The 27,637-nt window shown below is 44.4% G+C and overlaps 2 protein-coding genes across 2 annotated transcripts in view; both read right to left on the bottom strand.

Annotated features, from left to right (window-relative positions):
* Nucleotides 1-986: 986 nt before the first annotated feature.
* On the bottom strand, nucleotides 987-3,191 carry ADAM30 (ADAM metallopeptidase domain 30). Its single transcript, XM_032419254.1, has one exon. It carries the CDS (start codon nucleotides 3,189-3,191, stop codon nucleotides 987-989), a length of 2,205 nt encoding a protein of 734 aa, XP_032275145.1.
* A 14,291-nt stretch (nucleotides 3,192-17,482) lies between these two features.
* Nucleotides 17,483-27,637, bottom strand: part of NOTCH2 (notch receptor 2) — a 169,775-nt gene continuing 159,620 nt past the window's right edge. The window contains exons 30-34 of the mRNA XM_032420428.1: nucleotides 26,764-26,932; nucleotides 25,587-25,888; nucleotides 24,685-24,832; nucleotides 23,951-24,048; nucleotides 17,483-22,136 (exon numbers count right to left, since the gene is read on the bottom strand). Of these exons, the coding sequence (XP_032276319.1) occupies nucleotides 20,748-22,136; nucleotides 23,951-24,048; nucleotides 24,685-24,832; nucleotides 25,587-25,888; nucleotides 26,764-26,932 (2,106 nt within the window). The 3' untranslated portion in view covers nucleotides 17,483-20,747. The remainder of the gene's footprint in view (nucleotides 22,137-23,950; nucleotides 24,049-24,684; nucleotides 24,833-25,586; nucleotides 25,889-26,763; nucleotides 26,933-27,637) is intronic.

The following is a 27,637-nucleotide window of genomic DNA, read 5'->3' as shown; positions in this document are numbered from 1 at the left end:
AGAGCAAGGCCGCGAACCCTTGGGCTGACACAGGTCTGGGAAGGATGTGCTCCTCCCTGGGCAAGAGAGGTGAGCACCAGCTCCTCCAGAGCCGCCACTTAGTCCTCCCCTCCTCCCACGCTCAGCACCGGGCAAAGGGGCGAGAATATTTGGAGGCAGACATGGGGGTCCAGGGTGGAAGGCGTTCCTCACCCTCCTCTGCTCTACTTAGGGGAGTGGCAAACCTAGGGCCACGTGTCCCCTCAGCACACATTCACAACAGACCGGCTTCTGCCTGCAAAAGCCCGAAGCACAGAACTTTGTTCAAAGTCTTGTCCCCAGGCCACTGCCAGGGTTTGTCATCATTTATAGACTGTGATGAAATGCAAGAGTTATGGTAGATTCGCGTCCTTCACCCAATTGGACTTGCCCCAAACCACACAGCTACAGAGCTGGAATCACCCCAAAAATGACCATAACAGGGAAAAAGAATTACCTGAGTGACACCCCTTATTCAAGTACGGCTTTCTATTTATAAAAGTGGTAGTCCACATCTATCAGTCAGTAGGGGCCCTGGCACCGACTTCTCACTGATCACTTGAGGGGGGCAGAGAGAAGGGCAGACAGTCACTTTGTGTGCTGGGATTCCAAGCCTCAGGACTCTGCTGTGAAAACCAATGCCATTCTGTGAAACAGTACTCAGAGCTTTAGCGTTCAGAAAAGCCACTGGGCCGTTCTTTTCAGGCTATCCCAAACTTGAGCACAAATGAAGGAGCAAGTGAATACTAAAAAAGCAAAATGCACTGATTAGCTTCCCAAACAAGAATATCATTTATTTGCCGACCCAAGCTTGGAGGAAAATTCCAGTAAAAAAAAAAAAGAACCGGAAAAAGAACAAAGTGCCGTTGGGCTAAAGGATAAACTTGTTCAAGATACGGCTCTGTGTTATTAAATGACTGTGGATCGCCTGCTCACTTGTTTGGGTTCTTGACATTTTTTGCCATGGTTTATTTATTTGGAATGTTAATTGGTGGTGTTTCTCTCGGCGTGGGGTTTATAAACTGTTCTATCAAGCTCCTGAAAAACACAGCGATCACTGAGATGATTAGGAAAATAAGGCGCATTAACATAATGGACAGCACCTGCACCGGGGCGGGCACCTCCTCTTTCAGCTCTTTCGCGGGCCCACTGTCAATGCTACCTCCATACCCTTGCTCCTCGCAGAACGGAGGGGCCCAGCCATAGCCACAGTGACAGTTTTTCTTATTGTTGCAAATGCCTCGGTTGTTGCACTTCTTAGGAAAACAGTCAGATTTCAAGACTGAGGTATGCACACAAGTTCTGTTAATACACAGCTGTTCAAAACCACAGGGGGTACCATCATATATTTCACCCATGTCAGGTATTCCCGAGGGTGTCAGGGATGTGTGGTAACCTATCCCCCAGCACATGAGATTCTCCTCTCGCAGATGAGTAGAGATGAGGATTGAATGCTCTGGCACGTCAGGGATGCTCTTGACATTTATACACTGTATCCTGCCACACTTTACGTTTTCCCTGGCACAAGCTACGTAGGTTTTGCCTCCTATAATACCACAGTTCCCATATTGATCACCCACTAAATTCACTACGCGATAGCACTGATCAGGAGCCTCCCTGGCATCAGGTCCAAAAATGTTTTGGCACTGCGTATATCTGGAATGGCACCTCTTTTTGAAACACATGGAGTTACCCTTGCAAAGGGTTCCGTCATGCTTAAAAGTGTCATCTGGGCAGAAATTTGAGATTCCATTGCAGTACTCTGCAAGGTCACATTCATTGTCTTCCTTTCGACATATGTACCCAAGTGGACGAAAGCGACATTTATGACAGCAAAGCCCAGTGCTACAATTGGCCGTTCGCGCGAGTTTACAATCCGGTTCGCAACAACGGTCTTTTTTACAGTCCTCTCTTGAACCACAATCACATTCTTCATTGCCTTCCACAATTTTGTTTCCACATCTCTCCACCACATAACCCAGTCCTGGGATATTATTTAGACATTCTCCGCCTGAATTTATGTGACTAAGATATTCACTATAACTACAATTACTAAACCCACTACTCCCAGTGCCCATGATACAAGTTCGCTTACCCCTGCATTGACAATATTCTGTATCATGTTTCATTCCCACACCATGGCCCAGTTCATGAGCAGACAGTCTACTGGCTTCAAGGATATTTAGATTTGGAAAACTACTTATTGATCCACTATATTTGGCCTTACATATACCTCCAATATACGCCCATCCAAGAGCATGAGTGAAAACACCTGTAATATACAAATGTGCCCAATCTGCAGAAACCCGACCAGAAAGGGTTGTTGTACTATATTTTAAAAATGAGTTTAGAAGTTCTTGTGAGGTCGTGTGGCGAATATTAAATTTGTCGTTATTTGTCCATATTTCAACACCTTGTAGCTGTAGCCTCATACTGATATCTTTAAAGAAGGTGTCCATAACCCCAGTCAAAAGAACGGCATCCTGTATGACTCGAGTAATATTGGAATCCGAAAACAAAAATCGACTGTAATCAAAGACCAGGGCTAGTTCCATGTACTTCTGATGCTTATAGGATCCATGATAGTCCCTAAGCCTCGCCATAATCTCACTCTGAGCCATCTGCTTTTCTAGCTCATCATTAGTTAAGCCACAGGTCTGATTCTGAAATCTGTCCTCTTTCTTCAGGAGATACATGACATGTTCAAAGCTGGAAGAGGCCTTGAGGGGCTCGATTTGATAATGTTCCTCATCAATTTTCAATATGCCTCGGAGACTCCCGGTGCATGTACTTAAAGTAGCTTCTGAATCCTGAGTTCCTTCAACCAAGCCTATGTAGTTGCAGTCCCTGGGTATGTAAGGGTGATCCTCCAGGAGTTTCTCCTGTTCTGTGAAGGAGAAAACCTTTAGATTTCGGGGCAATAGAAACCTCTTGGGCCAGAGGTGGAGGATATACTTCTTGCCTTTGACCTGCAGGAGGTAGGACACTTGCTGGACGGCACCCTGCTGCCCTCCCCGGAAGCTCAGCTTCTTGGGAATGATGATTTCATACGACTCAAATCCCCACTCAGGGTGAAAAATTAAATCCTCGCCAAGAGCATGAACCAGGAGCGCCACCAGGACGAGCACGGGGAGCGAACGGCCTTTGGGGAGTAAGGTCTTTACTGACCTCATGGCCCAGATCGGTGGCCCTAGCGAGTCAATCCCAGCAACCGGCCCGGCGAGTCAGGTTCCAGGGGCGGCCGCTAGAGGCGCGGGAGGGCCAGGTGCGGAGCTCCCAAAGCAGGGTATGCAGGAACCCCCCCGCCTCCCAAGGCTCCGTCTAGTTGACATTCCCAGAACGAATCCAGTTCGTTTTCTGGGCTGTGCCGTTGGGCGCACGAGGGAGAACCGAGGGAAAGGTGCTCGAGAATAAAACAGGAAAGAGGGGCTTTTGGCACGAGGGACGGAGAAGGGAAGAGAGCAGGTTGGAGAAAGGAGAAGGAACAGAGAAAAAGGAGGAACAAAAGAGATCTTGTTCGAGGGTCGCTGCATTCCGTGCTGTTTCTTCTGTTTCTGTACTCCCTAGGACACACCTGATGTTTTCCATCCGTGAGAATCAGATGTTTTCTAGGCACAGCGCGCGCCGCACCGTCACACCATTCCCAGCTCTCCGCCGGGACTGGGATCACGTACCCCCAAGCGGAGCGGTAGAGCCAGAGAATATCAGTGAAGGTCTAATCCCCATCCCCTGCCCGGGACAGCGCCTGGCTTCCGGCCGGAGAAAGTTTCCAGCTCATTTTGTCAGGTGGCTCTTTGTGCTGTTTGTCCTTGGGTGCCAGGGACTAGCGGGATTTGGGGCGTGTGTGCAGCGGGGGGAGAATCTAGGAATAGAAAAGAACTTGTGAGAGCAGAACCCCAAGGGGTTCTCCGAGAAAGGCAAATCGGTGGTTATGTTTGTAGGTTGAGTGGTGGGTGAGGGAGGAGACCGCAAAGGACCACGGATTAAAATGATTTTTTTTTTTTTAAAGATTTTATTTATTTATTTATTTATTTGAGAGAGAGAGAGAGAGAGAGAGAGAGAGAGAGAGAGTGAGAAAGAGAGCACAAGAGGGGGTAGGGTTAGAGGGAGAAGCAGACTCCCCGCCGAGCAGGGAGCCCGATGTGGGACTCGATCCCGGGACTCCGGGATCATGACCTGAGCCGAAGGCAGTCGCTTAACCAACTGAGCCACCCAGGCGCCCTAAAATGATTTTTAAAACGACTGACAATAGCATATTTTGATGAGGGTGTAGAATGATAACAACTCTTACACCTTTCTGGAGGTAATTTAGTAGGCCAAACCGCGTTAGAAAGCTGTTTAGCAGTAGCTCATATAGCTGAAAATAGGCAGACCATATGATCCAGCAGTTCCATTCCTAGATATATACCCTACAGAAATGTGTGCATAAATTTACCAGGATACATGGAAGCAGCAATGTTCTCCAAATTGGAAACAATTCAGATTTCCATCAACAGTGACTGCAGCAATGAGATGACACCTGGGAGTTATTTATATGCACGACATGGATGAATATTACAAAGAAAAACAAATAAACGTAAAGATCAAAATCAGACAAAATTAAACTTTACTTTTAGGGATACATGCATTGTTGGTAAAATAAGTCAAGGAAATAATTACCCGAACGGTGAGGATGAGTTGTCACCCTACTTCTAGGGTGAGCAGAAGGGGCTGTAATCAGGAGTGGATGAGGGAGGGGCAGGGTATGGTTCATGTAGCTTCTAGAGTTCTAGGGGTGTTGCTAGTGTATGTCTTGACCACTGGGGTTTGCTGTGCATATTTGTTAAACCATTCCTAAAAATTTATGCTCATTTCTATGTATGTTATATTCACAGTGAAAAAAAAATGTTTTAATAACCTAAAAATTTGTGTCTATTTTCTGAGATGAGACAAATATGCTTTCATTAATCTTTAGGTTGACAGATTAGCTTGGAGACATAACGATATTGTTGAAGGGATAGTGCCAGTAGATTAAATATGACTATTTTTTTAACTTACATCGTAAAATTTGTCCCTTCCCATTTTTTTTTTTTTTTTAAAGAATAGCTCCAAGTTTTTGAGAGGGCCATCATTCATTCATTATGTCCCTTTTGGAAAAGAATTATTAAAAGAAAATTTTATAGGGCGCCTGGGTGGCTCAGCTGGTTAAGCGACTGCCTTCGGCTCAGGTCATGATCCTGGAGTCCCGGGATCGAGTCCCGCATCGGGCTCCCTGCTCAGCGGGGAGTCTTTCTCCCTCTGACCCTCCCCCCTCTCGTGCTCTCTCTTTCTCATTCTCTCTCTCAAATAAATAAATAAAATCTTTAAAAAAAAAAAGAAAGAAAATTTTATAGATGAAAAGCTTCTGACTTGTTGATATTAAGATAAAACTAAGCACAACACACAGCAATGTTTATTTCTCTGCCAAAGTTACCTTCTGTATCAGTCTGGGTTCAGTCAGGAGAAAGAATCCCTATCACAGTGGAAGAGGGAAAGGTAATATAGAGAATTATTAATTTGAACATGTAATTGGAGGAATAAGAGATTTGCTGGTAAACTGTAAAGATAACTCTAAAGAATATTGGAATTGTGGATAGAACACTTAATACAGCAAATATGCAATGATATAATAAGATATGGTATAATATAATATAAAAGAAAATACAATATATTATATAGTATAGTAGACCTACCAACCTGAGGGGTGAGACTGGCCATCCAGGAAGAGCTAGCCTCCTCCTAGGGCTGAGATCAGACCTTGTGAGGTGCCACAGCCTTGGATACTGAATGGCAGAGAAGTCAGTGAGGTAGCACTCTGGTGGATCTTGCCATAAATCCAACCTCTAAGGTACTGGGGAGGCTGTTCACAGGAAGGTGTCTCACTGAGGCACTCTAGGGCACTGGGGAAAGTTGTTCAGAACAGCATCTCACCGGGGCCCTCGAATACATTCTGCTACAACCCCCACCCCCCGGGCATAGGGACTGCCTGCCATTGTTGCGGCCGCTGACTGCCACACACTGCAGATGCTGGGTGCTGCAGAAGCTGTCTGCCCTTGGGAGCCTGGCATGGGAAGCTACAGTATACATCAGTGTAAACTGCAGGGGGAGCCTGGCCAGGAGTCCCTGGAACCAGGAAGGAAAACCTCTTACTCCTACAAGATCTCTCCAGCACCCTCTACTGATTAAGCTTAACATAGTGCCATCCGGCAAAGCAAACATATTTAAAGGTCCCATATCCACTGTTACAGAGCAGGTAGAAGGGATGATTTCGGAGGTAAGAGGCAATGAACTGATCATCCACACGGTCTGCTCTGAGGAATTTGATCTGCCAGTCAAGAGAGGCACGACTACCGAATTCTAGTTAGCGCTCTCTTGGCTCTCACACAGATATTTGAGGCTGGGATAAGGAATAAGGACTATGTGCTCTCAGGATGATTCTTCCTGAGGCACAGAAGGAATTGCTGAACGCATCTTTTCTTTCCAGTGTTCTCCATTAGGTCAACAGAGGCCCCTAAATCCATAGCTTCCCAACATCGCAGTTTTTCTCGGCTGACATGGATTGGTGGAATCCTGTATCCAACATCCAGAATGCATGTGATTTCTTTCACCATTTGGTTGGAGTCAATAATCACTAACAGGAAAGATTCTGTTCAAAACCAAACCAAACCAAACTCTCTCTGGTCCTCTTTAATGGCAACAGCTTCTAATAGTTTATATTTCCTCTTGGACTTTTTTTTAAATTTTATTGTGTTATGTTAGTCACCATACAATACATCATTAGTTTTTGATGTGGTGATCCACGATCCATTGTTTTCGTATAACACCCAGTGCTCCATGCACTACGTGCCCTCCTTAATACCCATCACCAGGCTAACCAATCCCCCCTCCCCCCTCCCCTCTAAAACCCTGTTTGTTTCTCAGAGTCCATAGTCCCTCATGGTTCATCTCTCCCTCCAATTCCCCCCCCCCTTATTTTTCCCTTCCTTCTAATGTCCTCCATGCTATTCCTTATGTTCCACAAATAAGTGAAACCATATGATAATTGACTTTCTCTGCTTGACTTATTTCACTTAGCATAATCTCCTCCAGTCCCATCCATGTCGATGTAAAAGTTGGGTATTCATCCTTTCTGATGGCTGAATAATATTCCATTGTATATATGGACCACATCTTCTTCATCCATTCATCTGTTGAAGGGCATCTCGGCTCTTTCCACAGTTTGGCTATTGCGGACATTGCTGCTATGAACATTGGGGTGCATATGGCACTTCTTTTCACTACATCTGTGTCTTTGGGGTAAATACCCAGGAGTGCAATTGCTGGGTCATAGGGTAGCTCTATTTTTAAATTTTTGAGGAACCTCCACACTGTTTTCCAAAGTGGCTGTACCAACTTGCATTCCCACCAACAGTGTAAGAGGGTTCCCCTTTCTCCACAACCTCTCCAACAGTTGTTGTTTCTTTCCCTGTCCATTTTGGCCATTCTCACTGGTGTAAGGTGGTATCTCAATGTGGTTTTGATTTGAATTTCCCTGATGGCTAATGATGATGAACATTTTTTCATGTGTCTGTTAGCCATTTGTATGTCTTCTTCAGAGAAGTGTCTTTTCATATCTTCTGCCCACTTTTTGACTTGATTGTTTTTTGGGTGTTGAGTTTGAGAAGTTCTTTATAGATCTTGGATACCAGCCCTTTATCTGTGGTGTCATTTGCAAATATCTTCTCCCATTCTGTGGGTTGCCTCTTTGTTTTGTTGACTGTTTCCTTTGCTGTGCAGAAGCTTTTTATCTTGATGAAGTCCCAAAAGTTCATTTTTGCTTTTGTTTCACTAGCTTTTGGAGATGTAGCTTGAAAGAAGTTGCTGTGGCCGATGTCAAAGAGGTTACTGCCTATGTTCTCCTCTAGGATTTGGATGGATTCCTGTCTCACGTTGAGGTCTTTCATCCACTTTGAGTTTATCTTTGTGAATGGTGTTAGAGAATGGTCGAGTTTCATTCTTCTGCATGTGGCTGTCCAGTTTTCCCAGCACCATTTATTGAAGAGACTGTCTTTTTTCCATTGCATGTGTTTTCCTGCTTTGTCAAAGATTAGTTGACCATAGAGTTGAGGGTCCATATCTGGGTTCTCTATTCTGTTCCATTGGTCTATATGTCTGTTTTTGTGCCAGTACCATGCTGTCTTGGTGATCACAGCTTTGTAATATAGCTTGAAATCGGGCAACATGATGCCCCCAGCTTTGTTTTTCTTTTTCAACATTTCCTTGGCGATTCGGGGTCTTTTCTGATTCCATACAAATTTTAGGATTGTCTGTTCCAGCACTTTGAAAAATGTCATTGGAATTTTGATCGGGATGGCATTGAAGGTATAGATTGCTCTGGGTAGCATAGACATTTTAACAATGTTTATTCTTCCGCTCCATGAGCATGGAATCTTTTTCCATCTTTTTGTGTCTTCAATTTCTTTCATGAGTGTTTTGTAGTTCCTAGAGTATAGATCCTTTACCTCTTTGGTTAGGTTTATTCCAAGGTATCTTATGGTTTTTGATGCTATTGTAAATGGAATCGTTTCTCTAATTTCTCTTTCTACAGTTGCATTGTTAGTGTATAAGAAAGCAACCGGATTTCTGTGCATTGATTTTGTATCCTGCCACATTACTGGATTGCTGTATGAGTTCTAGTAATTTGGGGGTGGAGTCTTTTGGGTTTTCCACATAAAGTATCATGTCATCTGCGAAAAGAGAGAGTTTGACTTCTTCTTTGCCAATTTGAATACCTTTTATTTCTTTTTGTTGTCTGATCGCTGTTGCTAGGACTTCTAGTACTATGTTGAACAATTGTGGCAAGAGTGGGCATCCTTGACGTGTTCCTGATCTTAAGGGAAAAGCTCTCAGCTTTTCCCCATTGAGGATGATATTCACTGTGGGTTTTTCATAGATGGATTTTATGAACTTGAGGAATGTTCCCTCTATCCCTATACTCTGAAGAGTTTTAATCAGGAAAGGATGTTGTACTTTGTCAAATGCTTTTTCTGCATCAATTGAGAGGACCATATGGTTCTTCTCCCTCCTCTTATTAATGTGTTCTATCACATTGATTGATTTGCGAATGTTGAACCACCCTTGCATCCCTGGGATAAATCCCACTTGGTCGTGGTGGATGATCCTTTTAATGTATTGTGGATCCTATTAGCTAGGATTTTGTTGAGGATTTTGGAATCCATATTCATCAGGGATATTGGTCTGAAATTCTCCTTTTTGATGGGGTCTTTGCCTGGTTTGGGGATTAAGGTAATGCTGGCCTCATAGAATGAGTTTGGAAGTTTTCCTTCTGTTTCTAGTTTTTGAAACAGCTTCAGTAGAATAGGTATTATTTCTTCTTTGAATGTTTGGTAGAATTCCCCAGGGAATCCATCAGGCCCTGGACTCTTGTTTTTTGGGAGGTTTTGGATCACTGCTTCAATCTCGTTACTGGTTATTGGCCTATTTGGGTTGTCAGTTTCTTCCTGTTTCAATCTTGGCAGCCTATAGGTTTCCAGGAAGGCCTCCATTTCATCCAGATTGCTCCGTTTATTGGCATATAGTTGTTGATAATAATTTCTAATAATTGTTTCTATTTCCTTGGTGTTAGTCGTGATCTCTCTCCTTTCATTCATAATTTTATTAATTTGGGTCCTTTCTCTTTTCTTTTGGATAAGTCTGGCCAGTGGTTTATCGATCTTATTACTTCTTTCAAAGAACCAACTTCTAGTTTTGTTGATCTGATCTACTGTGTTTCTGGTTTCTAATTCATTGATTTCTGCTCTAATTTTAATTATTTCTCTTCTAATGCGTGGCTTAGGCATCGTTTGTTGCTTTTTCTCTAGTTCTTTAAGGTGTAGAGTTAGTTGGTGAATTCGGGATTTTTCTATTTTTTTGAGTGAGGCTTGGCTGGCTATGTATTTCCCCCTTAGGACCGCCTTTGCAGTATCCCATAGGTTTTGGACCAATGTGTTTTCGTTCTCATTGATTTCCGTGAATTGTTTAAGTTCTTCTTTGATTTCCTGGTTGACCCAAACATTCTTGAGCAGAGTGGTCTTTAGCTTCCAAGTGTTTGAATTTCTGCCAAATTTTTTCTTGTGATTGAGTTCCAGTTTTAAAGCATTGTGGTCTGAGAATATGCAGGGAATAATCTCAATCTTTTGGTATCGGTTGAGACCTGATTTGTGGCCCAGTATGTGGTCTATTCTGGAGAAAGTTCCATGTGCGCTCGAGAAGAATGAGTATTCTGTTGTTTTAGGGTGGAATGTTCTGTAAATATCTATGAGGTCCATCTGGTCCAATGTATCATTCAAAGCTCTTGTTTCCTTGTTGATTTTCTGCTTAGATGATCTGTCCATTGCTGAGAGTGGAGTATTGAGGTCTCCTACAATTAACGTATTGTTATCAATATGACTCTTTATTTTGGTTAACAGTTGGCTTATGTAGATGGCTGCTCCCATGTTGGGGGCATAGATATTTACAATTGTTAGATCTTCTTGTTGGATAGACCCTTTAAGAATGATATAGTGTCCTTCTGTGTCTCTAATTACAGACTTTAGTTTAAAATCTAATTTGTCTGATATAAGAATTGCTACTCCAGCTTTCTTTTGAGGTCCACTGGCATGGAAGATGGATCTCCATTCCTTCACTTTCAGTCTGGATGTATCTTTAGGTTCAAAATGAGTCTCTTGTAGGCAGCATATGGATAGGTCCTGTGTTTTTATCCAATCTGCAACCCTGTGCTGTTTTATGGGAGTGTTTAGGCCACTCACGTTGAGAGTGATTATTGAAAGATATGAATTAATTGTCATCATGTTGCCCATGAAGACGTTGTTTTTATAGATTGTCCCTGTAAATTTCTGTTGTATATCACTCTTGGGGTCTTTCTCCTTTTATAGAAGCCCCCTTAATATTTCTTGCAGGGCCAGCTTAGTGGTCATATATTCTTTCAGTTTCTGCCGGTCGTGGAAGCTCTGCATCTCTCCATCCATTCTAAATGAAAGCCTTGCCAGATAAAGTATTCTTGGCTGCATGTTCTTCTCATTTAGTACCCTGAATATGTCTTGCCAGGCCTTTCTGGCTTGCCAGGTCTCTGTGGTTAGGTCTGACGTTATTCTGATGTTCCTCCCTCTGTACGTAAGGAATCTCTTCCCCCTAACTGCCCTTAAGATGGTTTCCTTGGTTCTAAGATTTGCGAGTTTTACTATTACATGCCGGGGTGTTGGCCTGTTTTCTTTGATCTTGGGAGGGGTCCTCTCTGCCTCTGGAATGCGAATGTTTGTTTCATTCCCCAGATTAGGGAAGTTCTCAGCTATGATATGCTCAAATACATCTTCTAGTCCTCTCTCTCCACTCCCTCCGGGGTTCCAATTATTCTGACATTGGAACGCTTCATGGTGACACTTATTTCTCTGATTCTATTTTCATGGATTCTGAGTTGTTTTTCCCTGGCCTCCTCTTTTCCCTTTTTATCTATTATATTGTCTTCCAGGTCGCTTATTCGCTCTTCTGCCTCAGTTACCCTAGCTGTTAGATTATCTAGATTGGATTGGATCTCATTGATAGCATTTTTAAGTTCTGCCAATTCAGCTTTCATTTCTGCCCTTAGAGACTCTATGTTGCCATTAATTGATTTCTCCATTCTAGCCATTGTCTTCACAATTGCTAGCCTGAATTCCATCTCCAACATCTTGGTTATATCTGCATCCATTTGTAAATCTGCGGCATAAGTCATAATCTCTGAGTCTTTTCTATTTTGGGGGCTCCTCCTCCTAGTCATTCTGTTGATGGGTGTTTAAGGGAATGTATAGAGTCCAAATTATTGACCAGAACCCAAGCAAGACGCACCTGTTTTCTTGGGACCTTAGGGTTGCTGTCCTCTTGTTTTCCCAGCCTGTCTTCTGGGGGAGGGGCCTGTCGCGCTGTTACTCAGGCAACCCTGTTCCAGCGGAGTTGCCCTGTGCCCCTGTGGCGGGGGATGGGCTCAGCAGGAATCAGTCTTTGGGGGCTTTTGTTCTCTGGTGGCTTTCCCTGGTGGCTTTCCGCGTCTCTTCCGCGAGTCAGAGCAGAAGAGACTGTTTCCAGCCCTCTGCCTCAGAGCAGAGAGACCACAGTCTGTTCTTCAGTGAGCTCTCCAGGCCACACCGTCTCCGTTTCTGTCCGTGCTGCTATAAACTGCAGCGTCCTGGGTTGTGCGCCCCTCCGCAGCGCCCCCAGTCCTGCCTCCAGGTCCGGGCACGTCTCTGCCCTTTGTGCTTCTAAAACTGCCAGCCGCTCCCAGTTCGCAGGCGCGACCCTGCCGCTCGGGTTTCCACCCCGGGGGCTGCCCTAAAGTCCTTTCCCCGCAGCTACCAGTCTGCGAGTCTGTGCCCCGTCCGCAGCGCGCGAGGCTGTCACTCACCGGCGGTGTAGGATCCCCACGGCCAGGCGCCCTCCCGCTGCCGTTTATCCTCCGATATCTGCCCGCGGAATCACGGCTCCCCGCTTCGTACCTCAAAACCAACCACCTGCGATATTCTGTTTGTAGAGATCCAGATCTTCTTACATCTCAGGCTGATTTCGTGGGTGCTCAGAGTGGTCTGGTAGATATCCAGCTCAATTCCAGGGACCAGTTGGAATAGGGTCCCCTACTCCTCCGCCATCTTTCCCTCCTCTTCCTCTTGGATTTTTTATGAAATGGTCTATAAGCAACAACTTCCCATTTGTCCTGGCCAGAACGAGGACTTCCAGACCAAGTTGGATAGAATATGTGAGAGCTGACATCTGCAGTATACTTAACTTCAAAGGAAACAAATTTGTAAGTTCATCATTAAAACTTGAGTTGCTTTCCATAAGTTTTAACAGTCATCATTTCAAAAGTAGTGGTACGGGGGCATCTGGGGGACTCCGTCGGTTAAGCGTCTACCTTCGGCTCAGGTCATGATCCCAGGGTCCTGGGATCAAGCCCCCGGGGTCGGGCTCCCTGCTCAGCAGGGAGCCTGCTTCTCCCTCTCCCACTCCCACTCCCCAGCTCGTGCTCTCTCTCACTATGTCTCTTTCTTTCAAATAAATAAAATCTTAAAAAAAAAAATGACAAAATTTTTTAAAAAATAGTGGTACTATTTGATAAGTATTTTATGCTGTTTCTAAATATCTTCTAACTTATATTTGTATTGATAACTGATTTCTAATCTTTAAAATTCTTCATACACATAGGGCTGTTGGTTACATTTTTATTCTGTTTCTAATTTGATACTGCTATGTTCAGAGATACCTGGCTATATAATACCAATTCTTTGAAACTCTGAGATTTTAGCATGGATTCGTCTATGTGCAATTTTTGTGAATGTTCCAGGTATTCTTAAAATAAATTCAGGAGCGCTCACTGGCACAGTCAGTGCTGTGTAACAGGGTGTGAAAATGGGATTCTTCCTGGCCTGGAGTTTCAGCACAGACCTCGGTTGATGTCTGTCCGTCAAAGGCCAACAGAAGCACCTCTGCTAGTCAAACAAAGATGGAGTTATTGCTGCTCTTTGCTGCAGGGAAAACTGCACACGGTGCGGAGATGTAGGAATGTGGAAGTAGGTGTTAGGCTGGGCTTTTTATAGGATTGCACTTGTGTCAGATGATATTGAGATGGGTTCAAAGACTTGAGTATCTTAGTGAATTTTATCCAGGCGACAGGTGTGATCAGATAGATTTATGATTTTTATCTAGCAGGTGGGAAGACGAGAGCAGAGCTAAAGCTGTACCTGTCATGGAGGCAGTGGCCACTCAAGTTGTCAGGAGGGGGTATATTTGGTAGTATTTGCAGTAATTTTTAAAGGTTATTGGTGTGTGTGTTTGCTATTATAAATGTGATCTGCTCTTCAAATATATCCCCCAATTGGCTTTTGTTTATAACAGAGGTTTCTGTATGAATTAATTTTACATCATTTGATTCACTGAATTCCTAATGGTTATTTCAGTAAGTTTTCCTGGGTTGTCTTATTAACCTCAGATGTAGATCGCTTCTCTTCCTCCTTTCCAATTCTTATATGCAAAGCCCTGTAAAACCACAGTAACACAGATTCTGATATAACATGATTGGTGATTGGTGTCCATCCTCTGCCAGGTCCATGTTCTTAAAACTTTTCTAGGAGTGCAGAGAAAGTGGACATGGAGGGGAGAAAGTGGAGAGAAATAGAGAAACATGAGACAATTCCATGACAGAGAAAGAGGAGCTGGGTCCCTACAGCCCATACTTGGCTGACCCAGAGTTTCTGTAATAGGCATACGAAGCAGGGGATAATTTGAAGTGAGGTTCTTGCAAATCCCAGCCAGATTACAGAACCTAGAATCAACCCCAAACATATTTGTCCTGAGGCAGACAAGTGCCACTGGGTAGTACCAAATAGCAGCCAGGACTCAGCCAGAGATGGATTATCCAGCTGGCCTCCTGAACTCCTACTCAGCTAGCCAACAGCGGGCTCACCTCAAATTAAGTTTGCAATTATGCAATCCCACATTTTATACAATTGCACAGAGAATATATTTCTTTCATGGATTAGCTATTGCACATAACAATGTTTTTAAGAATAAAATAATCCCCACAAACCAAATTTATGAAATCAAGTAACTGGGAATGGAAAGAGGGAGGAAGAGAGGGAGGGGAATGGAATGAGAGGGAAATACAGGATTTGCTATATGTATATCATCATTAAACATCTGAACTAAATATGATAACAATTAACATTTTATGATGTAAAATATATATAATTATATATTATAACTTTTATATTAGGTGTTTATACATTTCTGTCAGTTTACTATATATATGTTTTATTGAAGTCCAATTTACCTAAGTGAAATGCACAAATCCTAAGCGTATTTTATACAAAACTGTACATATGTATACATTTATGCAATCACCACCCAGGTCAAGATATTTTCAGACTCCAGAAAGATTTTTCTTGCCCTTTTCTCAAGACCCTTCTCCCGGAAGAACATCCAGTATTCCGATCCCTATTTGCCACTGGTTCATTTTTCTTGAACGTGTATCATGGAGTCACACAGAATGTATTCTTTTGTGTCTGGCTTAATTTGCTCAACATTACATCAATGACAATTCTTCATATGGCTGCATGTTTTCTTTTTCATTTCTGTGTAGTATTCCATTGAGAGGAGGTACCATAATCTGTCCCTCCTACTGCTAATGATTGTCTTCATTTTGAGTGCTCAAAGCCAAGGTGGTGAAGAAACACACTAGGAGATCAGGAAAAGAAGTTGAGTCGGGATTATCAATACATAATTCCTTTTACTTTGTGTTTCCTGCCTTGACACATCAATGGCAGGCCGCCAGTAGAACTTTCTTAGAAATGTGCTAGCTGTAGGGAGAATGTTTTGGATAAGGATAGGTTTGCACCTGCAGGTCCACTCTCTTCCTTTCTCTACCAAGCTCTTCACCCCAGGAAGCTGACACTTATCGATGGATCAAATTCCACAGGCTCCTGTATTTCCAGACTTCCATTTGGCTTCAGCAGATAGGAAGTCTGGGTGGGAGTGGAGTGGGGAATGAGAGCAGAATGAGATCATTCCCTGGCTTCCTCCTTGTGAAGGGACCTGGGGTTCGCTGCGCTCCCGGACAGACGTCACAGCTCTTCTTGAGGTCACTTGCTCTACAGGTCTCCTTCCGGGTTCCAATAACCTCTCCTGGCCTCATCCCTTCGGACCCAGCAGTCATAGCTCCGCTGTGCGAGCCGGCACTCTCTGCTCCGCCTCCTAGCGTTCCCTTACACCTCACCCATGCACGCTTCCTAAGTAGTCCTTCCGTAAGTAAGCCTTTCTTGAATTATCCCGACTGGAGTTTGCCCACACTTGGCAGGCAGGACTTGACTGCTGTAAATGTTTTTGATGTGTTTTGCTAAGCTATAAGTCAAAAGAAAAGTTGTATTTTCTGTTTCACAAACACACACACCTACACCTCCTCACCTACTCACACACTTCACATGCACCCTCTCTCTCTTCAGGGCTCTTGCAAGCCCTGGATTCTCATTTTGTTTTAAAAACACTGTCAGGCAGATGAGGAGATGGAGCCAGGCACATGCATAGCTGACCCAGAGCAGGGTTTATGGGGAGAGCTGGCAGAAGCAGGGCAGGGCAGGGCACAAGCTCGGTCCCCCCACTGCCCATCGCATCTTGGACTGTGTGCAGGCATTAAGGGTGGTTGCTGTCTTCGTTGCGTTCTGAAAGAGGAACTCGGCCCCCTCTCCTTGGGCTGTGAGGCTTTTGAGCTGCACGACTGAGGGAAGCACCAGTCCCTCCCCTGGCATGACTGTGGCCTGGTGTCCAAGTCTACTGTGTGATGTGGCAGCTTTTGGCCTCTAGCCCTGCTCTCCCTGCTTGGATTTCATAGTTGGGAGAGGCCTGCATCCTTCCGCCACAATCAAGGGCTAGGTTTCTGGGCTTGCAATTGCAGGGGTAGGATGTGGTGACGAGCTAGTAGCCTGCAGCTCAGATCCATAGAAGCAGGTTTCCAGCCAAGTCTCAGCTCCTAAATTGTCTGAGGAGGCAAGTCCAGCTCTGAGATCCCAGCCTCCAGAGGACCAGGCTTGGGCAAATCATTCCTTAGCTCTCACATTCATTTTCCTTTTACACCATTACGAAACCTAACATGAAGACTTAAATGTGTTTTGTATGAAATTACAATGCTCTCAGGATAACCAATATGCGCTATCAGTTGTGTTAAAACATATTTGTGCGGATCTTGAATAATGCTTCTTCAACTATTTAATTGAAGCATATCGTAAGATTTCCAGTCATTTCAACAAATACTTCTGCCATTTAGAATTACATATGTGTGATTCAGAAGTTTCTGCAAAGCTAACAGAATATGGAAATAAACTCAATGCTAAAGTTGATATAAGACCGCTAATGCCATAAATACCACCAGTGTCAAATATTTGTGTTCAAATGTCTCCCTGCTTGACTTTTACAAGTAAATGTATAAAGGAACTTGGTAACATATTTATAGGCAAAATACTATTTTGGAATTGTAGATTTGAAATTCTATATAAAATTTACTTTGAGGAACAATACTGCAAGTTAACGGTTTAGGTAACAGCAACATCAGTATTATTAGTTAGACCCCACTTTTCAGTTCTGGCTTTAGCAAACACTCTCCATCTTTACTGGAAGGCCCTCTGTCCTGGGCTAGTGTCTATGTGTCACCAACTAGTGCACAAAAAAGTGACTCTGTCTTGTGATGCTTCCTGTTTGACATAAGTTTTTTCCTCAAAAGCATTTCTTTGCAATCTGACTGGAGAAAGAAAAAAAGAAACCTAGTGCTGGGGTTTGGGGGACTCAGAACGAAAAGAAAATTATTTCTCTCTCAGCAAATTCTGACATCATCAGGTATATCATCGCAAGACCTGGGACACAGGAATGGAAAATAAAAACTGCAATGCCACAGAACTTGACATGTAATCTTTTTTATTTTGTGATAAAAATGCTTTCATATAAATTTCATCTTAACTACTTTAGAATGAAACTTTGAAAAGTAAAAACATTGTGCATTTTCCTTACTATGTCATAGTTAGGAACATGCAGTCATTTTTCTTAGTTACTGGGTTTCTCATACAAACAGATATAATATCACTTTTAAGAGAAATGTACACAAGGAAGGAGCCATAGTACCAAACAGTTACAAGTGGGAGCGTCAGGTCATATAATTGTGTCCTCTCAAATAGTCATCATACATTCAATGTGTTGGTTAAAACCAAAATCTCCAAACTGCCTGCCAACAAAACATTATACCTTTGGTTCTTTTCTATGCAAGAATTGTGTACCAGCAAATGTAATAATAAGATGGTGTAATGGGCTTGAGCATCATGGCTGACTGCTTACATCAACGTCTTTCACTCTCTCTTTCCCTTACACCTTTCCCTCCCTCACCATCATGTAAGTCAGAAAATGATGCTTAACACAAAACAGAAGAAACGAACAGAAAAATCTATCCCCAAAGGCAGATAGAAGAGGAGTCAGAGGAAGAATTTATAAAAATAAAAATAAACCAAAAATGGGGGGGGTGACCTATACATGGCATAAAAGATATGGCCTATAAAAACTTAGTCTCTAATTCAGAACCCCACTGAGAAAGTGATTCTCCATCTCACCTTCTCTTTTATTAGGCACTATACAACTCAAGGGTTCTTAAAATCTAAGGGATTGATAAATGCTTGAAAGGCAGTGTCTTCCCCTTCATCACTGAAGCCAGTTGTCTGTAATGGCAGTTTTCCCAGTCCCTTCCCCCAAACCCAAAGGATCCCAAGAAAGAGAAACAAGCAAGTCAGGCTGACACTGTGGTTGGGGAGGGAGGAAGCTATAGAGGAGCCAAGCTGTTGGGTCAGAGGCTGATACTTTCAGGAAGTGGTGATGAGACAGGATGAAGAAAGGGCAGATGTGGTGGGGTCCATAGTGGTCCACGCAGAGAGGTTCTCCCCATTGTGAATCAACAATGTGTCCAAGGTAGACAGTCACCATTCAGAAGATAAAATGTTATACGCTATGAAAGGGCTGGTAGAGTTGCCATGTGAGAGAATAAAATACAGAATGAACAGTCTGCTCATACTGGGGCAGAACAAATTATTTTTGTTGGTTCAATGAACTTGGGCAGGACTGAAAAAAAAACAAAACAAAACCAACCCAGAACATTTGTAGACTGCCAGGTTAACAGACACATAGGGGTTCCATATGGGGCCACAGACAGATAAATCAGGTTAAGTGGGATGCTCTGATGGGCACTCCCAGCCAAGGCAGGAACGAAGATTATCATTCAAACCTAAAACAGAGTAGGAAATTCACCTGTCAATATCTACAAAATGCCCCAGCAGAACTAATTTCCCAGGTGTCATGACATCATAGCACCAGGTAGAGACGACAGCGTGGTCACAGGACCAACTATTAGCTGACTCAGGGAGAAGAGGAAGAAAACTGTTTTCCTCCTATTTCTAGTATTGACTAGAATGCTTCTGCCCTCGACAGAGGGTCACGGAAGGTGCCAAGACCACAAATACAGAGAGCAGACTCAAGTATAATATAATCACAATCTGAGCATGAGCATGACAAAGACAGTAAGTCTTTCATTGTCCATCATCATCTAGAAGGTGACTCTGGGAAAGGAAAATGTCCCGGTAAGTTTCTATGTTAGTGGCTTAAAAGGGAATGTCATGACCTGCCATGACGGAAAAGGAATGGTAGCAAAAACATAGCAAGGGCTGCCGCATGGTTCCAGCCTTCTTATAGGGCTGGCTTGGGCCCTACAAAACCAGGCCAGCTTTCTGTTTCTGGAGCTTGAACATAGCAAGTCCGTGTGTTTGGCAAGAACCTACTTGGGTGTGCGGGTAACTCCAAGCACACGGTGTGGAAGGAAGACTGGTGAGCAGGCGTGCGGTCAGAAACAGACTCAGGAGGTGGAGACTGCAATCCCCCCACAAAAGGAACACAGCTGTCATGGGGTCCCTTGAGCCGAGCAGAGTTCAGTTCTCCGTGGTGAGGGAGCATCCTTTGAGGCATCTTCTTCTATGGAGATATCTGGAAGGAAAGGCTCAACAGCTAAGGCTAGCTTCCCCTGCTGGATGAATGAGTGAAGCGGGCCGGGGGTTCTGAGATCTGGGAACAAATGTGTTTCACACGGGCCATCAGTGGAATGCTGGGCAGGAAGGAAAGGGACTTGATAGTGGGTAACCACTTCTCACATGAGTTGGCTTATCTCTTAGTAATTCCAACATTCCGAATCTTTTTTTTTTTTTTAAGGGGGGGGTCACAGTACCTGCACTGCCAATGATAAAACTTCACACTGACTAGGCCCACAAATGGAAAAACAGGCCAATTCTCATCCTTCTTCCTGGTAAGGTTTAGGTAAAACCCTGCATGCAGTCTCTTGAAAGGGTCTTCTGTCCCAGAATGGGTTCAAGGAAAACTATCTTGCTCCCCTTCCTCTTGTAGGAACGATATTATGTAGGAAACTGCAAGAGATTCGTTTTCTAAATAAACATACTTGAAAGGTGTATGCTGAGAACCATAACCAAAGCAAACCCTGTGATACTCCTGGGGACACTGGGAAAAGAAGAGAAAGGAGGCTGAAGTTGCTTTCCAGAGCAGGAATGACTAAAAGCACAAAGGTCTTGCACTCCAACATGCTGGGGGCAGGGGTGCACAACCACAGAGAGGTGCAAAAATTAAAGCACCAAATGAAGTCAAAAGAATTTCCAAGGAAGATAAAATGAGACAGGTCAACGTAGGCAGAATTCCAGGGTACAGTTTCCAAAAGGACCATACTGTAGAATCTTCTCATGGATATGGCAGAAGCCCCCAGGGCTTAAAATGCAGTCCAAGCTGCAAGAATGTCTGGGCTATGACAGGCATCCATTCTTTTCTCCAAATAGAAAAGAGTAAACATGGTCCCAAGTCTTATATTCGTTTTGCATTTCCACAAACTTGGCTTGTTGGGTAAGAGATTAAAAGGAGCCATGTTCCCCCAACCCCAAATCCTGCAGATACCCAGTGAAGCTGACAAAATTGCTTCCCTTGCATTACCTAAAAGATAAAAGCATCTTCTTTCTCCTGCCTCCAGAAGCTGGTTCCAGAGATTTCTTCATTTCTCTCCCGGATGACCTTCATTTGTTCCTCAGCAGCATTTACAATAGGCAGTTCTGTTCCTACACTGGAGGCAGACTCTTTCATGCATAAACCTGCATGTTGCTGCGTGGTGGCTCAGACATGTGTGTTCCAGGTCCCCGCTGACCTCCTCCAGCACCCCCAGGGGTAGGGCTGGTGGTCACATCTGACCAGTCAGAAGCAGAGTGGGGTGATGAACTTGACCACTGGTCAGGAGACTCTGGGGATGGTGTCAGGTAAGGATGCTCACCCTGCAGGTGACCACTGTGGCTGGGTGTTCGCTCAGCAGCATTTGAGGAAGCATAACTATGCTGTGAAGGTGGTGTGGGATACTTGCCCACAGAGGCTGGAAAAGGATGATAGGCTGGGAGAATGGTCTGAGCAACCTGCCCATCCTGCTGGGGCATCATGGCAGTGGGGAAAGCCATATTGGGCAAACGAGCCATTTCTGGAATCTGGTACATGGTGGGCACGGGGCCTGCAACAGGAGGAGGGCAGTTGGACTGAGGCTGGGGAGTACCTGCCGGTTGGGCAATACTGCCTTTGGGGATTAGCTGGAAAGTCACAATGGGGGGCAAAGGCTCCCGAGGGGTAGTTATATGCTTCCCTTCAGGCGGCCTGCTCTGGGGAGCTATGCCAGGATGCGTGCCCTCAGCTGGAGCCAGAACCATACCAAACATCTCATTGTACTGGGTCTCATTCATTTCCATGCGGTTCATCCAATCTGCCGGAACAGTGACAGGATGGAGCCTACTCAAGCTCCCCGCACTGCTACTGCCCGAGGGAACAATGTGGTGGTGGGACAGCAGCTGGCTCACAGAGGGAAGCACGGTGCTGGCCCCATGAGCCAAAGGCTGCATTTCATGCAGGTTAGAGAAAGACAGTGCATGCTGTGCATGGACTGGGGCAGCGGGGGCAGCAGTGGCCAACAGAGGGTTGGGCGAGGCCTGTAAGATTCCAGGGGATGTAATCATTGGAGAGGATGTGGTGTCAGAAACATATGTGTGAGGAGACTCTAAGGAATCAACAGGGGATAAAGTCACTGAGCTCTCAGACAGCTGACCCTTGTCACTCAGAGACTTCTTCCTCCTACTACCCTTGGCATCCTTGGCCTCCTTGGCAAGGTTAGGGAGGCTAGTGGGCATGGTACTCTTGGTATTGGGCCGCCTAGGCTTCTTGCCCATTGGGGTGTGCTTTAGGCTGAGGAAAGATCTGTTGGGCCCACAGATCACAGGTGAGAGGGCAGAAGTCAGCACAGTGCCTGGAGGGCTTGGCGTCACATTGTACTCGTCCAGGAGGCGCACAATGTCATGGTGCATGCGGTCCCGAGCCACATCCCGGGGAAGACGATCCATGTGGTCTGTGATGTCCCGATTGGCAAAATGGTCTAACAGGATCTTGGCTGCTTCATAGCTTCCCTCCCGGGCAGCAAGAAACAGAGGTGTCTCTTCCTACAGAAAAGGCCCACATAGCACAGTAAAATTAGCAACACTCTTGAGAATATGCCAGTGTTTCTGAAACTTTGTTATTATCATCCCCATAGACATTTTTTTTCTAACTGCCTCCCTGTATGAAATTTTAATACCACAGATAGAATGTCTATTTGCCTGTGTACGGACTGGATATCTGTGGCTTTATACATAAAAAGAGTACGATTATTTCACCCTTCCCCAAGAACCAGTTTTGCCCCATTGCAGGTGATGTCTCCTTAGTTAGGAATATGTGAAATAAAGCATGCCCTTGAGCCAGAGATTTGCTTAAAAGAGCACTGAGCTTATCAAAATAGGGTTCTAAGAGGAAAGGAAGTTAGAAATAAGAAAGGTAGGAGGGGAAGAACCTAAAGCGGAAAAATAAGGGGAAGCAAAAGCAAAAGGAAACAAAACATGTTCAAGAAAGAATTAAAATAAGGGAAAAGAGGAAATACACAAGATAAGATGAGCAAGAGAGGGGAAACATGACCTAAGACTCAGAGGAAGAAAAGCAAACAGGAAAACACCCATGGTGTCCAAGAACAGAAAACAAGAGCCACAGCAAAGAAAATGAAAATGAACAAGAGAAAAGGAAGTGAGCATAAGCAGAACAGAGAAGAGGAGAAAGAGCAATGTCTTTAACTTCCAAGTGTTTGAATTTCTTCCAGATTTTTTCTATGATTAAGTTCCAGTTTCAAAGCATTGTGGTCTGAGAATATGCAGGGAATAATCTCAATCTTTTGGTATCGGTTGAGACCTGATTTGTGACTCAGTATGTGGTCTATTCTGGAGAAAGTTCCGTGTGCACTCGAGAAGAATGAGTATTCTGTTGTTTTAGGGTGGAATGTTCTGTATATATCTATGAGGTCCATCTGGTCCAGTGTGTCATTCAAAGCTCTTTTCTTTGTTGATTTTCTGCTTAGATGATCTGGCTATTGCTGAGAGTGGAGTGTTGAGGTCTCCTACAATTAACGTATTATTATCAATATGACTCTTTATTTGTTTAACAGTGGATTTACGTAGTTGGCTGCTCCCATGTTGGGGGCATAGATATTTACAATTGTTAGATCCTCTTGTTGGATAGGTCCATATATACAATGGAATATTACTCAGCCATCAGAAAGGATGAATACCCAACGTTTGCATCAACATGGATGGAACTGGAGGAGATTATGCTAAATGAAATAAGTCAAGCAGAGAAAGTCAATTATCATATGGTTTCACTTATTTGTGAACATAAGGAATAGCACAGAGGACACTGGGAGTAGGAAGGGAAAAATGAAGGGGGGGATGTCAGAGGAGAAAACGAACCATGAGAGACTATGGACTCCGGGAAACAAACTGAGGGTTTTAGAGGGGAGGGCGGTGGGGGGATGGGTTAGCCCAGTGATGGGTATCAAGGAGGGCATGTATTGCATGGAGCTCTGGGTGTTATACGCAAACAATGAATTATGGAACACTACATCAAAAACTAATGATGTACTGTATGGTGACTAACATAACATAATAAAAAAAAAATTAAAAAAAAAAAAGAGCAATGTCAAAGAAGAGAAAGGCAGAGAAGGCTACACTGACATTATTTATAAGACGGCCTGCTTTAGACTGAGTACTGCGGAGGCAGAGGGTTCACTCCTGACACTTCCCTGGGTAAGCCCAATACTCTCCCCTCAAGTTCTTCGGAGCCAGTTCCTGTCCACCCTGCGTTCCTCTTTGTCTAAACTCATCACAAGAGGAACTATAGGAGAAAAGGGAAGGCACTGCTAAGTCTGCCCTCCAGCTCAGAGCCCAGACTGTACCTTGTTGTCTTGCATGTCTCGGTTGGCCCCATTTTTCAACAGCAAAAGGGTTGCCTCCACGTTATTGACAGCAGCTGCCCAGTGAAGAGCGGATTTCCCTGCAGGGAAAAACATTTTTATAAGCAGACAGAGTAGAGGGACATGTCCCTACAGTATAAAGAAACATCATGACTTATACAAGGAAACTTCGAACTTCCCAGAGAACAGCAAGCCAGTTGTCTGTGGGGGCCCATGGGAAAAAAACCAAGTATTATCTTACTTTTCTTCTGTTCTAGAAATACTTTAATACAGGTTGTCTAGCCTTCAGAAGACATGTAGGATCATTTGTCTATGGTACCCACGTCCTCCACCTGATAGAATCCCACACTGAGGACAAGAATCTATCTATCACACACCAGAATGTCTATTTAAGATATTGCCCACAACCCTCTAGTGAAGTCAGTTCACAAGTCCTCATATCGAGCGTGGTATGCCTGGGAACCTACAGAGGCAAGCCTTTCACAGACAGGATTTGAGATCCAAGAACCCTCACTAAAAATCCCTTCCCATCTTTGTCTGTGGACTACCCACCGGCTTAGTTCTCTGAACTCAAAATGTTGAAAGGAAGAACAAATGAATGAAAGAATCTACAGTGGATTCAAATCTGGGACAGTTCTTCAAGGATCGTGTAATGATTTTCCCCTTAACGGCGTGCTTTGCAGGCAAGAGTCCGACTCCCTGCCTCTCGGCCCTACCATGGTCATCCACTGCGTTCACATCTGCTTGGCAGTTGATCAGTTCTGCCACCATTCCCTCCACAGCTAGGCGGGCAGCCAGGATCAGCGGTGTAGTGCCATCGTTCATCCTGGCATCCAGATCAGTCACTCGGTTGCGGATCAAAATCTAGAAGATGAGAAAGTACAGAAAAGAGAGTCACCTGGATAAAAGAAGATAATGAAGCTAAGAGAAGAAACAAGAGCAACAGAGCTGATGCTACACTAAATTTCTGGAGGGCAGGGAATGCTTGTTATCTTTGTGTCCAAGATTCTATCATCCTCAATCAATAAATATTGAATGAATGAACGAACAAATGGGTGCTCAAGAGACAATGGCTCATAGAAAGTGATGTCTTCTACTTTCTAAAGAAAGGAAGGATGTGGGAAAATACCACAACCTCAATTATGGTATATAGTTTAAGATGAATCAGAATGCTTCCAGTTTCCTCACACGGCTAAAATAAAAGGGCAACAAGGAATACACTGCGAATCCAGTCAAGAAAACCACCAAGGAGCAGCTGGAAGCCCATATAGTCAGATACATCTACAGGAAGAAGCTGACACTAGTCGGAAGCTTAGTAACAGGGACCACTCCCCTCTGACCTATTCACTTAGGAGGCATTTTGGCACATCAAAAAGGGTGGTAATTAAGAATCAGAAACCCCGGTGTGATCTGCTGTTGGCTCTATCGCCATCTGGCTGTTAGAGTTAGGTCAGTTTGCTGCCATTCTTTTCCTGCTCTCCCATCCAGCAAGCATGACTCCACCACCCACCCTATTCTCTCAAAGAATTTTTGAATGAATGTAATTGGATATTAAGCACCTTAGCAAAGAGGAAATATGATAGATCCACGGGGAATCAGCCCTACTCCTGTTCTTTACCTGGAAGACCCCCTGGGCGTCAGCTGCCACTGCAGCATGGAGAGGGCAGCGGCCCATGTTGTCCTGCGCGTTGGCGTCCGCACCTGCATCCAGGAGACGCTTGGCAGCATCAGCCCTCGAGTAGCGGGCTGCAAGGTGCAGCGCCATCTCACCGGTCCGGTCTGTCTGGGCCTGCAGGCTGGCACCCTGGTAGACCAAGTCTGTGATGATGTTGGCAGAAGAGTCCTCTCCATCTTCATCTTCATCGCTCATATCTGAGCTGCCTCCTCGGAGAGAAGCCAGCATCAATGGGGTGCACCCATCTGTAAGAAAGGAATTTTCCAAAAAGTATTCAAGGAGGAGAAGGACATTAATGTTCCATTAGCCCAACTGTTGGAATAGTTCCGTTTGAATAAAGTTATTCTTATGGGGGAAAATAAAAATCCCTGGGCTTCTTGTGGTAATTGGCAATTAGTTTTACATCTGCCACCTATTTTTCCTCTGATAATGTCCTTTCTGTGAAGAGTAATGGGAAAGTAAGAGTCTTTTTAAGCTGGGGCTCTCCTCTAAGTTAAACAAGGCTTCCTGTTTAAGTTCCTAAGTGCAATGTTATTTTAAATTGGGCCACATTTTAAAATGTCCAGTATTAATAGAATGATATACACTAAGGTATCAACTAAACTAATTTTCTATCCCTCTGCTTTGGGATATTCTTTTTCTTTTTTTTCTTTTTTTTAAAGATTTTATTTATTTATCTGACAGAGACACAGTGAGAGAGGGAACACAAGCAGGGGGAGTGGGAGAGGGAGAAGCAGGCTTCCCGCTGAGTAGGGAGCCCGATGTGGGGCTCGATCCCAGGACCCCGGGATCATGACCCGAGCCGAAGGCAGACGCTTAACGACTGAGCCACCCAGGCGCCCCTGGGATATTGTTTTTCTATCCTACTAAAATCTTTCCCATATAATCAGCCTATCTATTCCCAAGCATGCTGTACGTGAGGCAATGTGAAATCCTTCCCTTCTTCTCACATAGGTTTCTAATTTCTGCATGCCTGTATTCCCTAAGCATTCATTTCCTCAGGCTGATTTAGTCTGTGCAATTGGCAGGGGGCATATCACCAAGTGGGGCCAACACAGGCACAACCCAGAACCAAGGGCAGGCATGGTAGGTGGAAAGGGGGAGGCTTGCGGGTGCTGACCTGGGCCACGGACATTCACGTCCAGCACATCCACCTCCTGCTCCGCCTGTGGAGGAGTGAGCGCCAGCGATGGTGTCCTGCGGATATCTGCAGCCTCAAGGTGCTGCTGTGTCCATGGACGTCGATCGATGGCATCATCTTCCTCTGAGAGCAAAGCCTCATCTTCAGCCTGACAGGGGAAAACAGTACTCCCTGTTGACCTGGCCCCCTCTATTAGGAACTGAGGACAAGGAGCTAGTCCAGAGTCTTCTACCCACTTCTCTCTCCTTCTACTCCACCCTCCAGGGCATCATCCACACCAGCTGGAAGTGGTTCCTGTCACCCTCTCCTGTACAACTCTCCCAACCTCCCCATCCCAAACTCCAGGCTTCAGCCTTAACATGCTATCTATTTTGCCTACCAAATATGCTATCTACAGATCCCCAAAGCACCACTTCCTTGCTTCTGGACTTTTGCCTGGGTTGTCCCCTCTGTCTGCCATATCCTTTCCCAAGTCTTTGTCTAACTCCTACCTAGCCTTCAGATAGAATTGGACTTTAATTCCTCTGGTGGGTCCCAAAAAGCTCCCTCTGCTTACCTCTACTTAACTGACTATGTGTTAAGTGCTTACAAGGCACTCCATGGCAGTCTCTACCACTAGACAGTAAGTTCCATGAGAACAGGAAACATGTCTTATTCAATACCACTTCCCTGTACTTAACACAGGGCCCAGAGCACAGCAAGCACCCAGGGAAATATCTGTTGGGCAATAATTACTATCATAACTTAAAAAGCAGCTACCTTTTATTGAATATTTACTGTGATAGAAAATGGGTAGGATGCTTCACACATATTGCCATATTTCATCTTCACAACTCCCTATTTTATAGATAAT

Source organism: Phoca vitulina, unplaced genomic scaffold (assembly GCF_004348235.1).
Source record: "Phoca vitulina isolate PV1807 unplaced genomic scaffold, GSC_HSeal_1.0 scaffold2, whole genome shotgun sequence".
NCBI classification, from domain to species: Eukaryota; Metazoa; Chordata; class Mammalia; order Carnivora; family Phocidae; genus Phoca; species Phoca vitulina.
The sequence above is the reverse complement of the archived record's forward strand: the minus strand, read 5'-3'. Positions and strand labels throughout refer to the sequence as shown.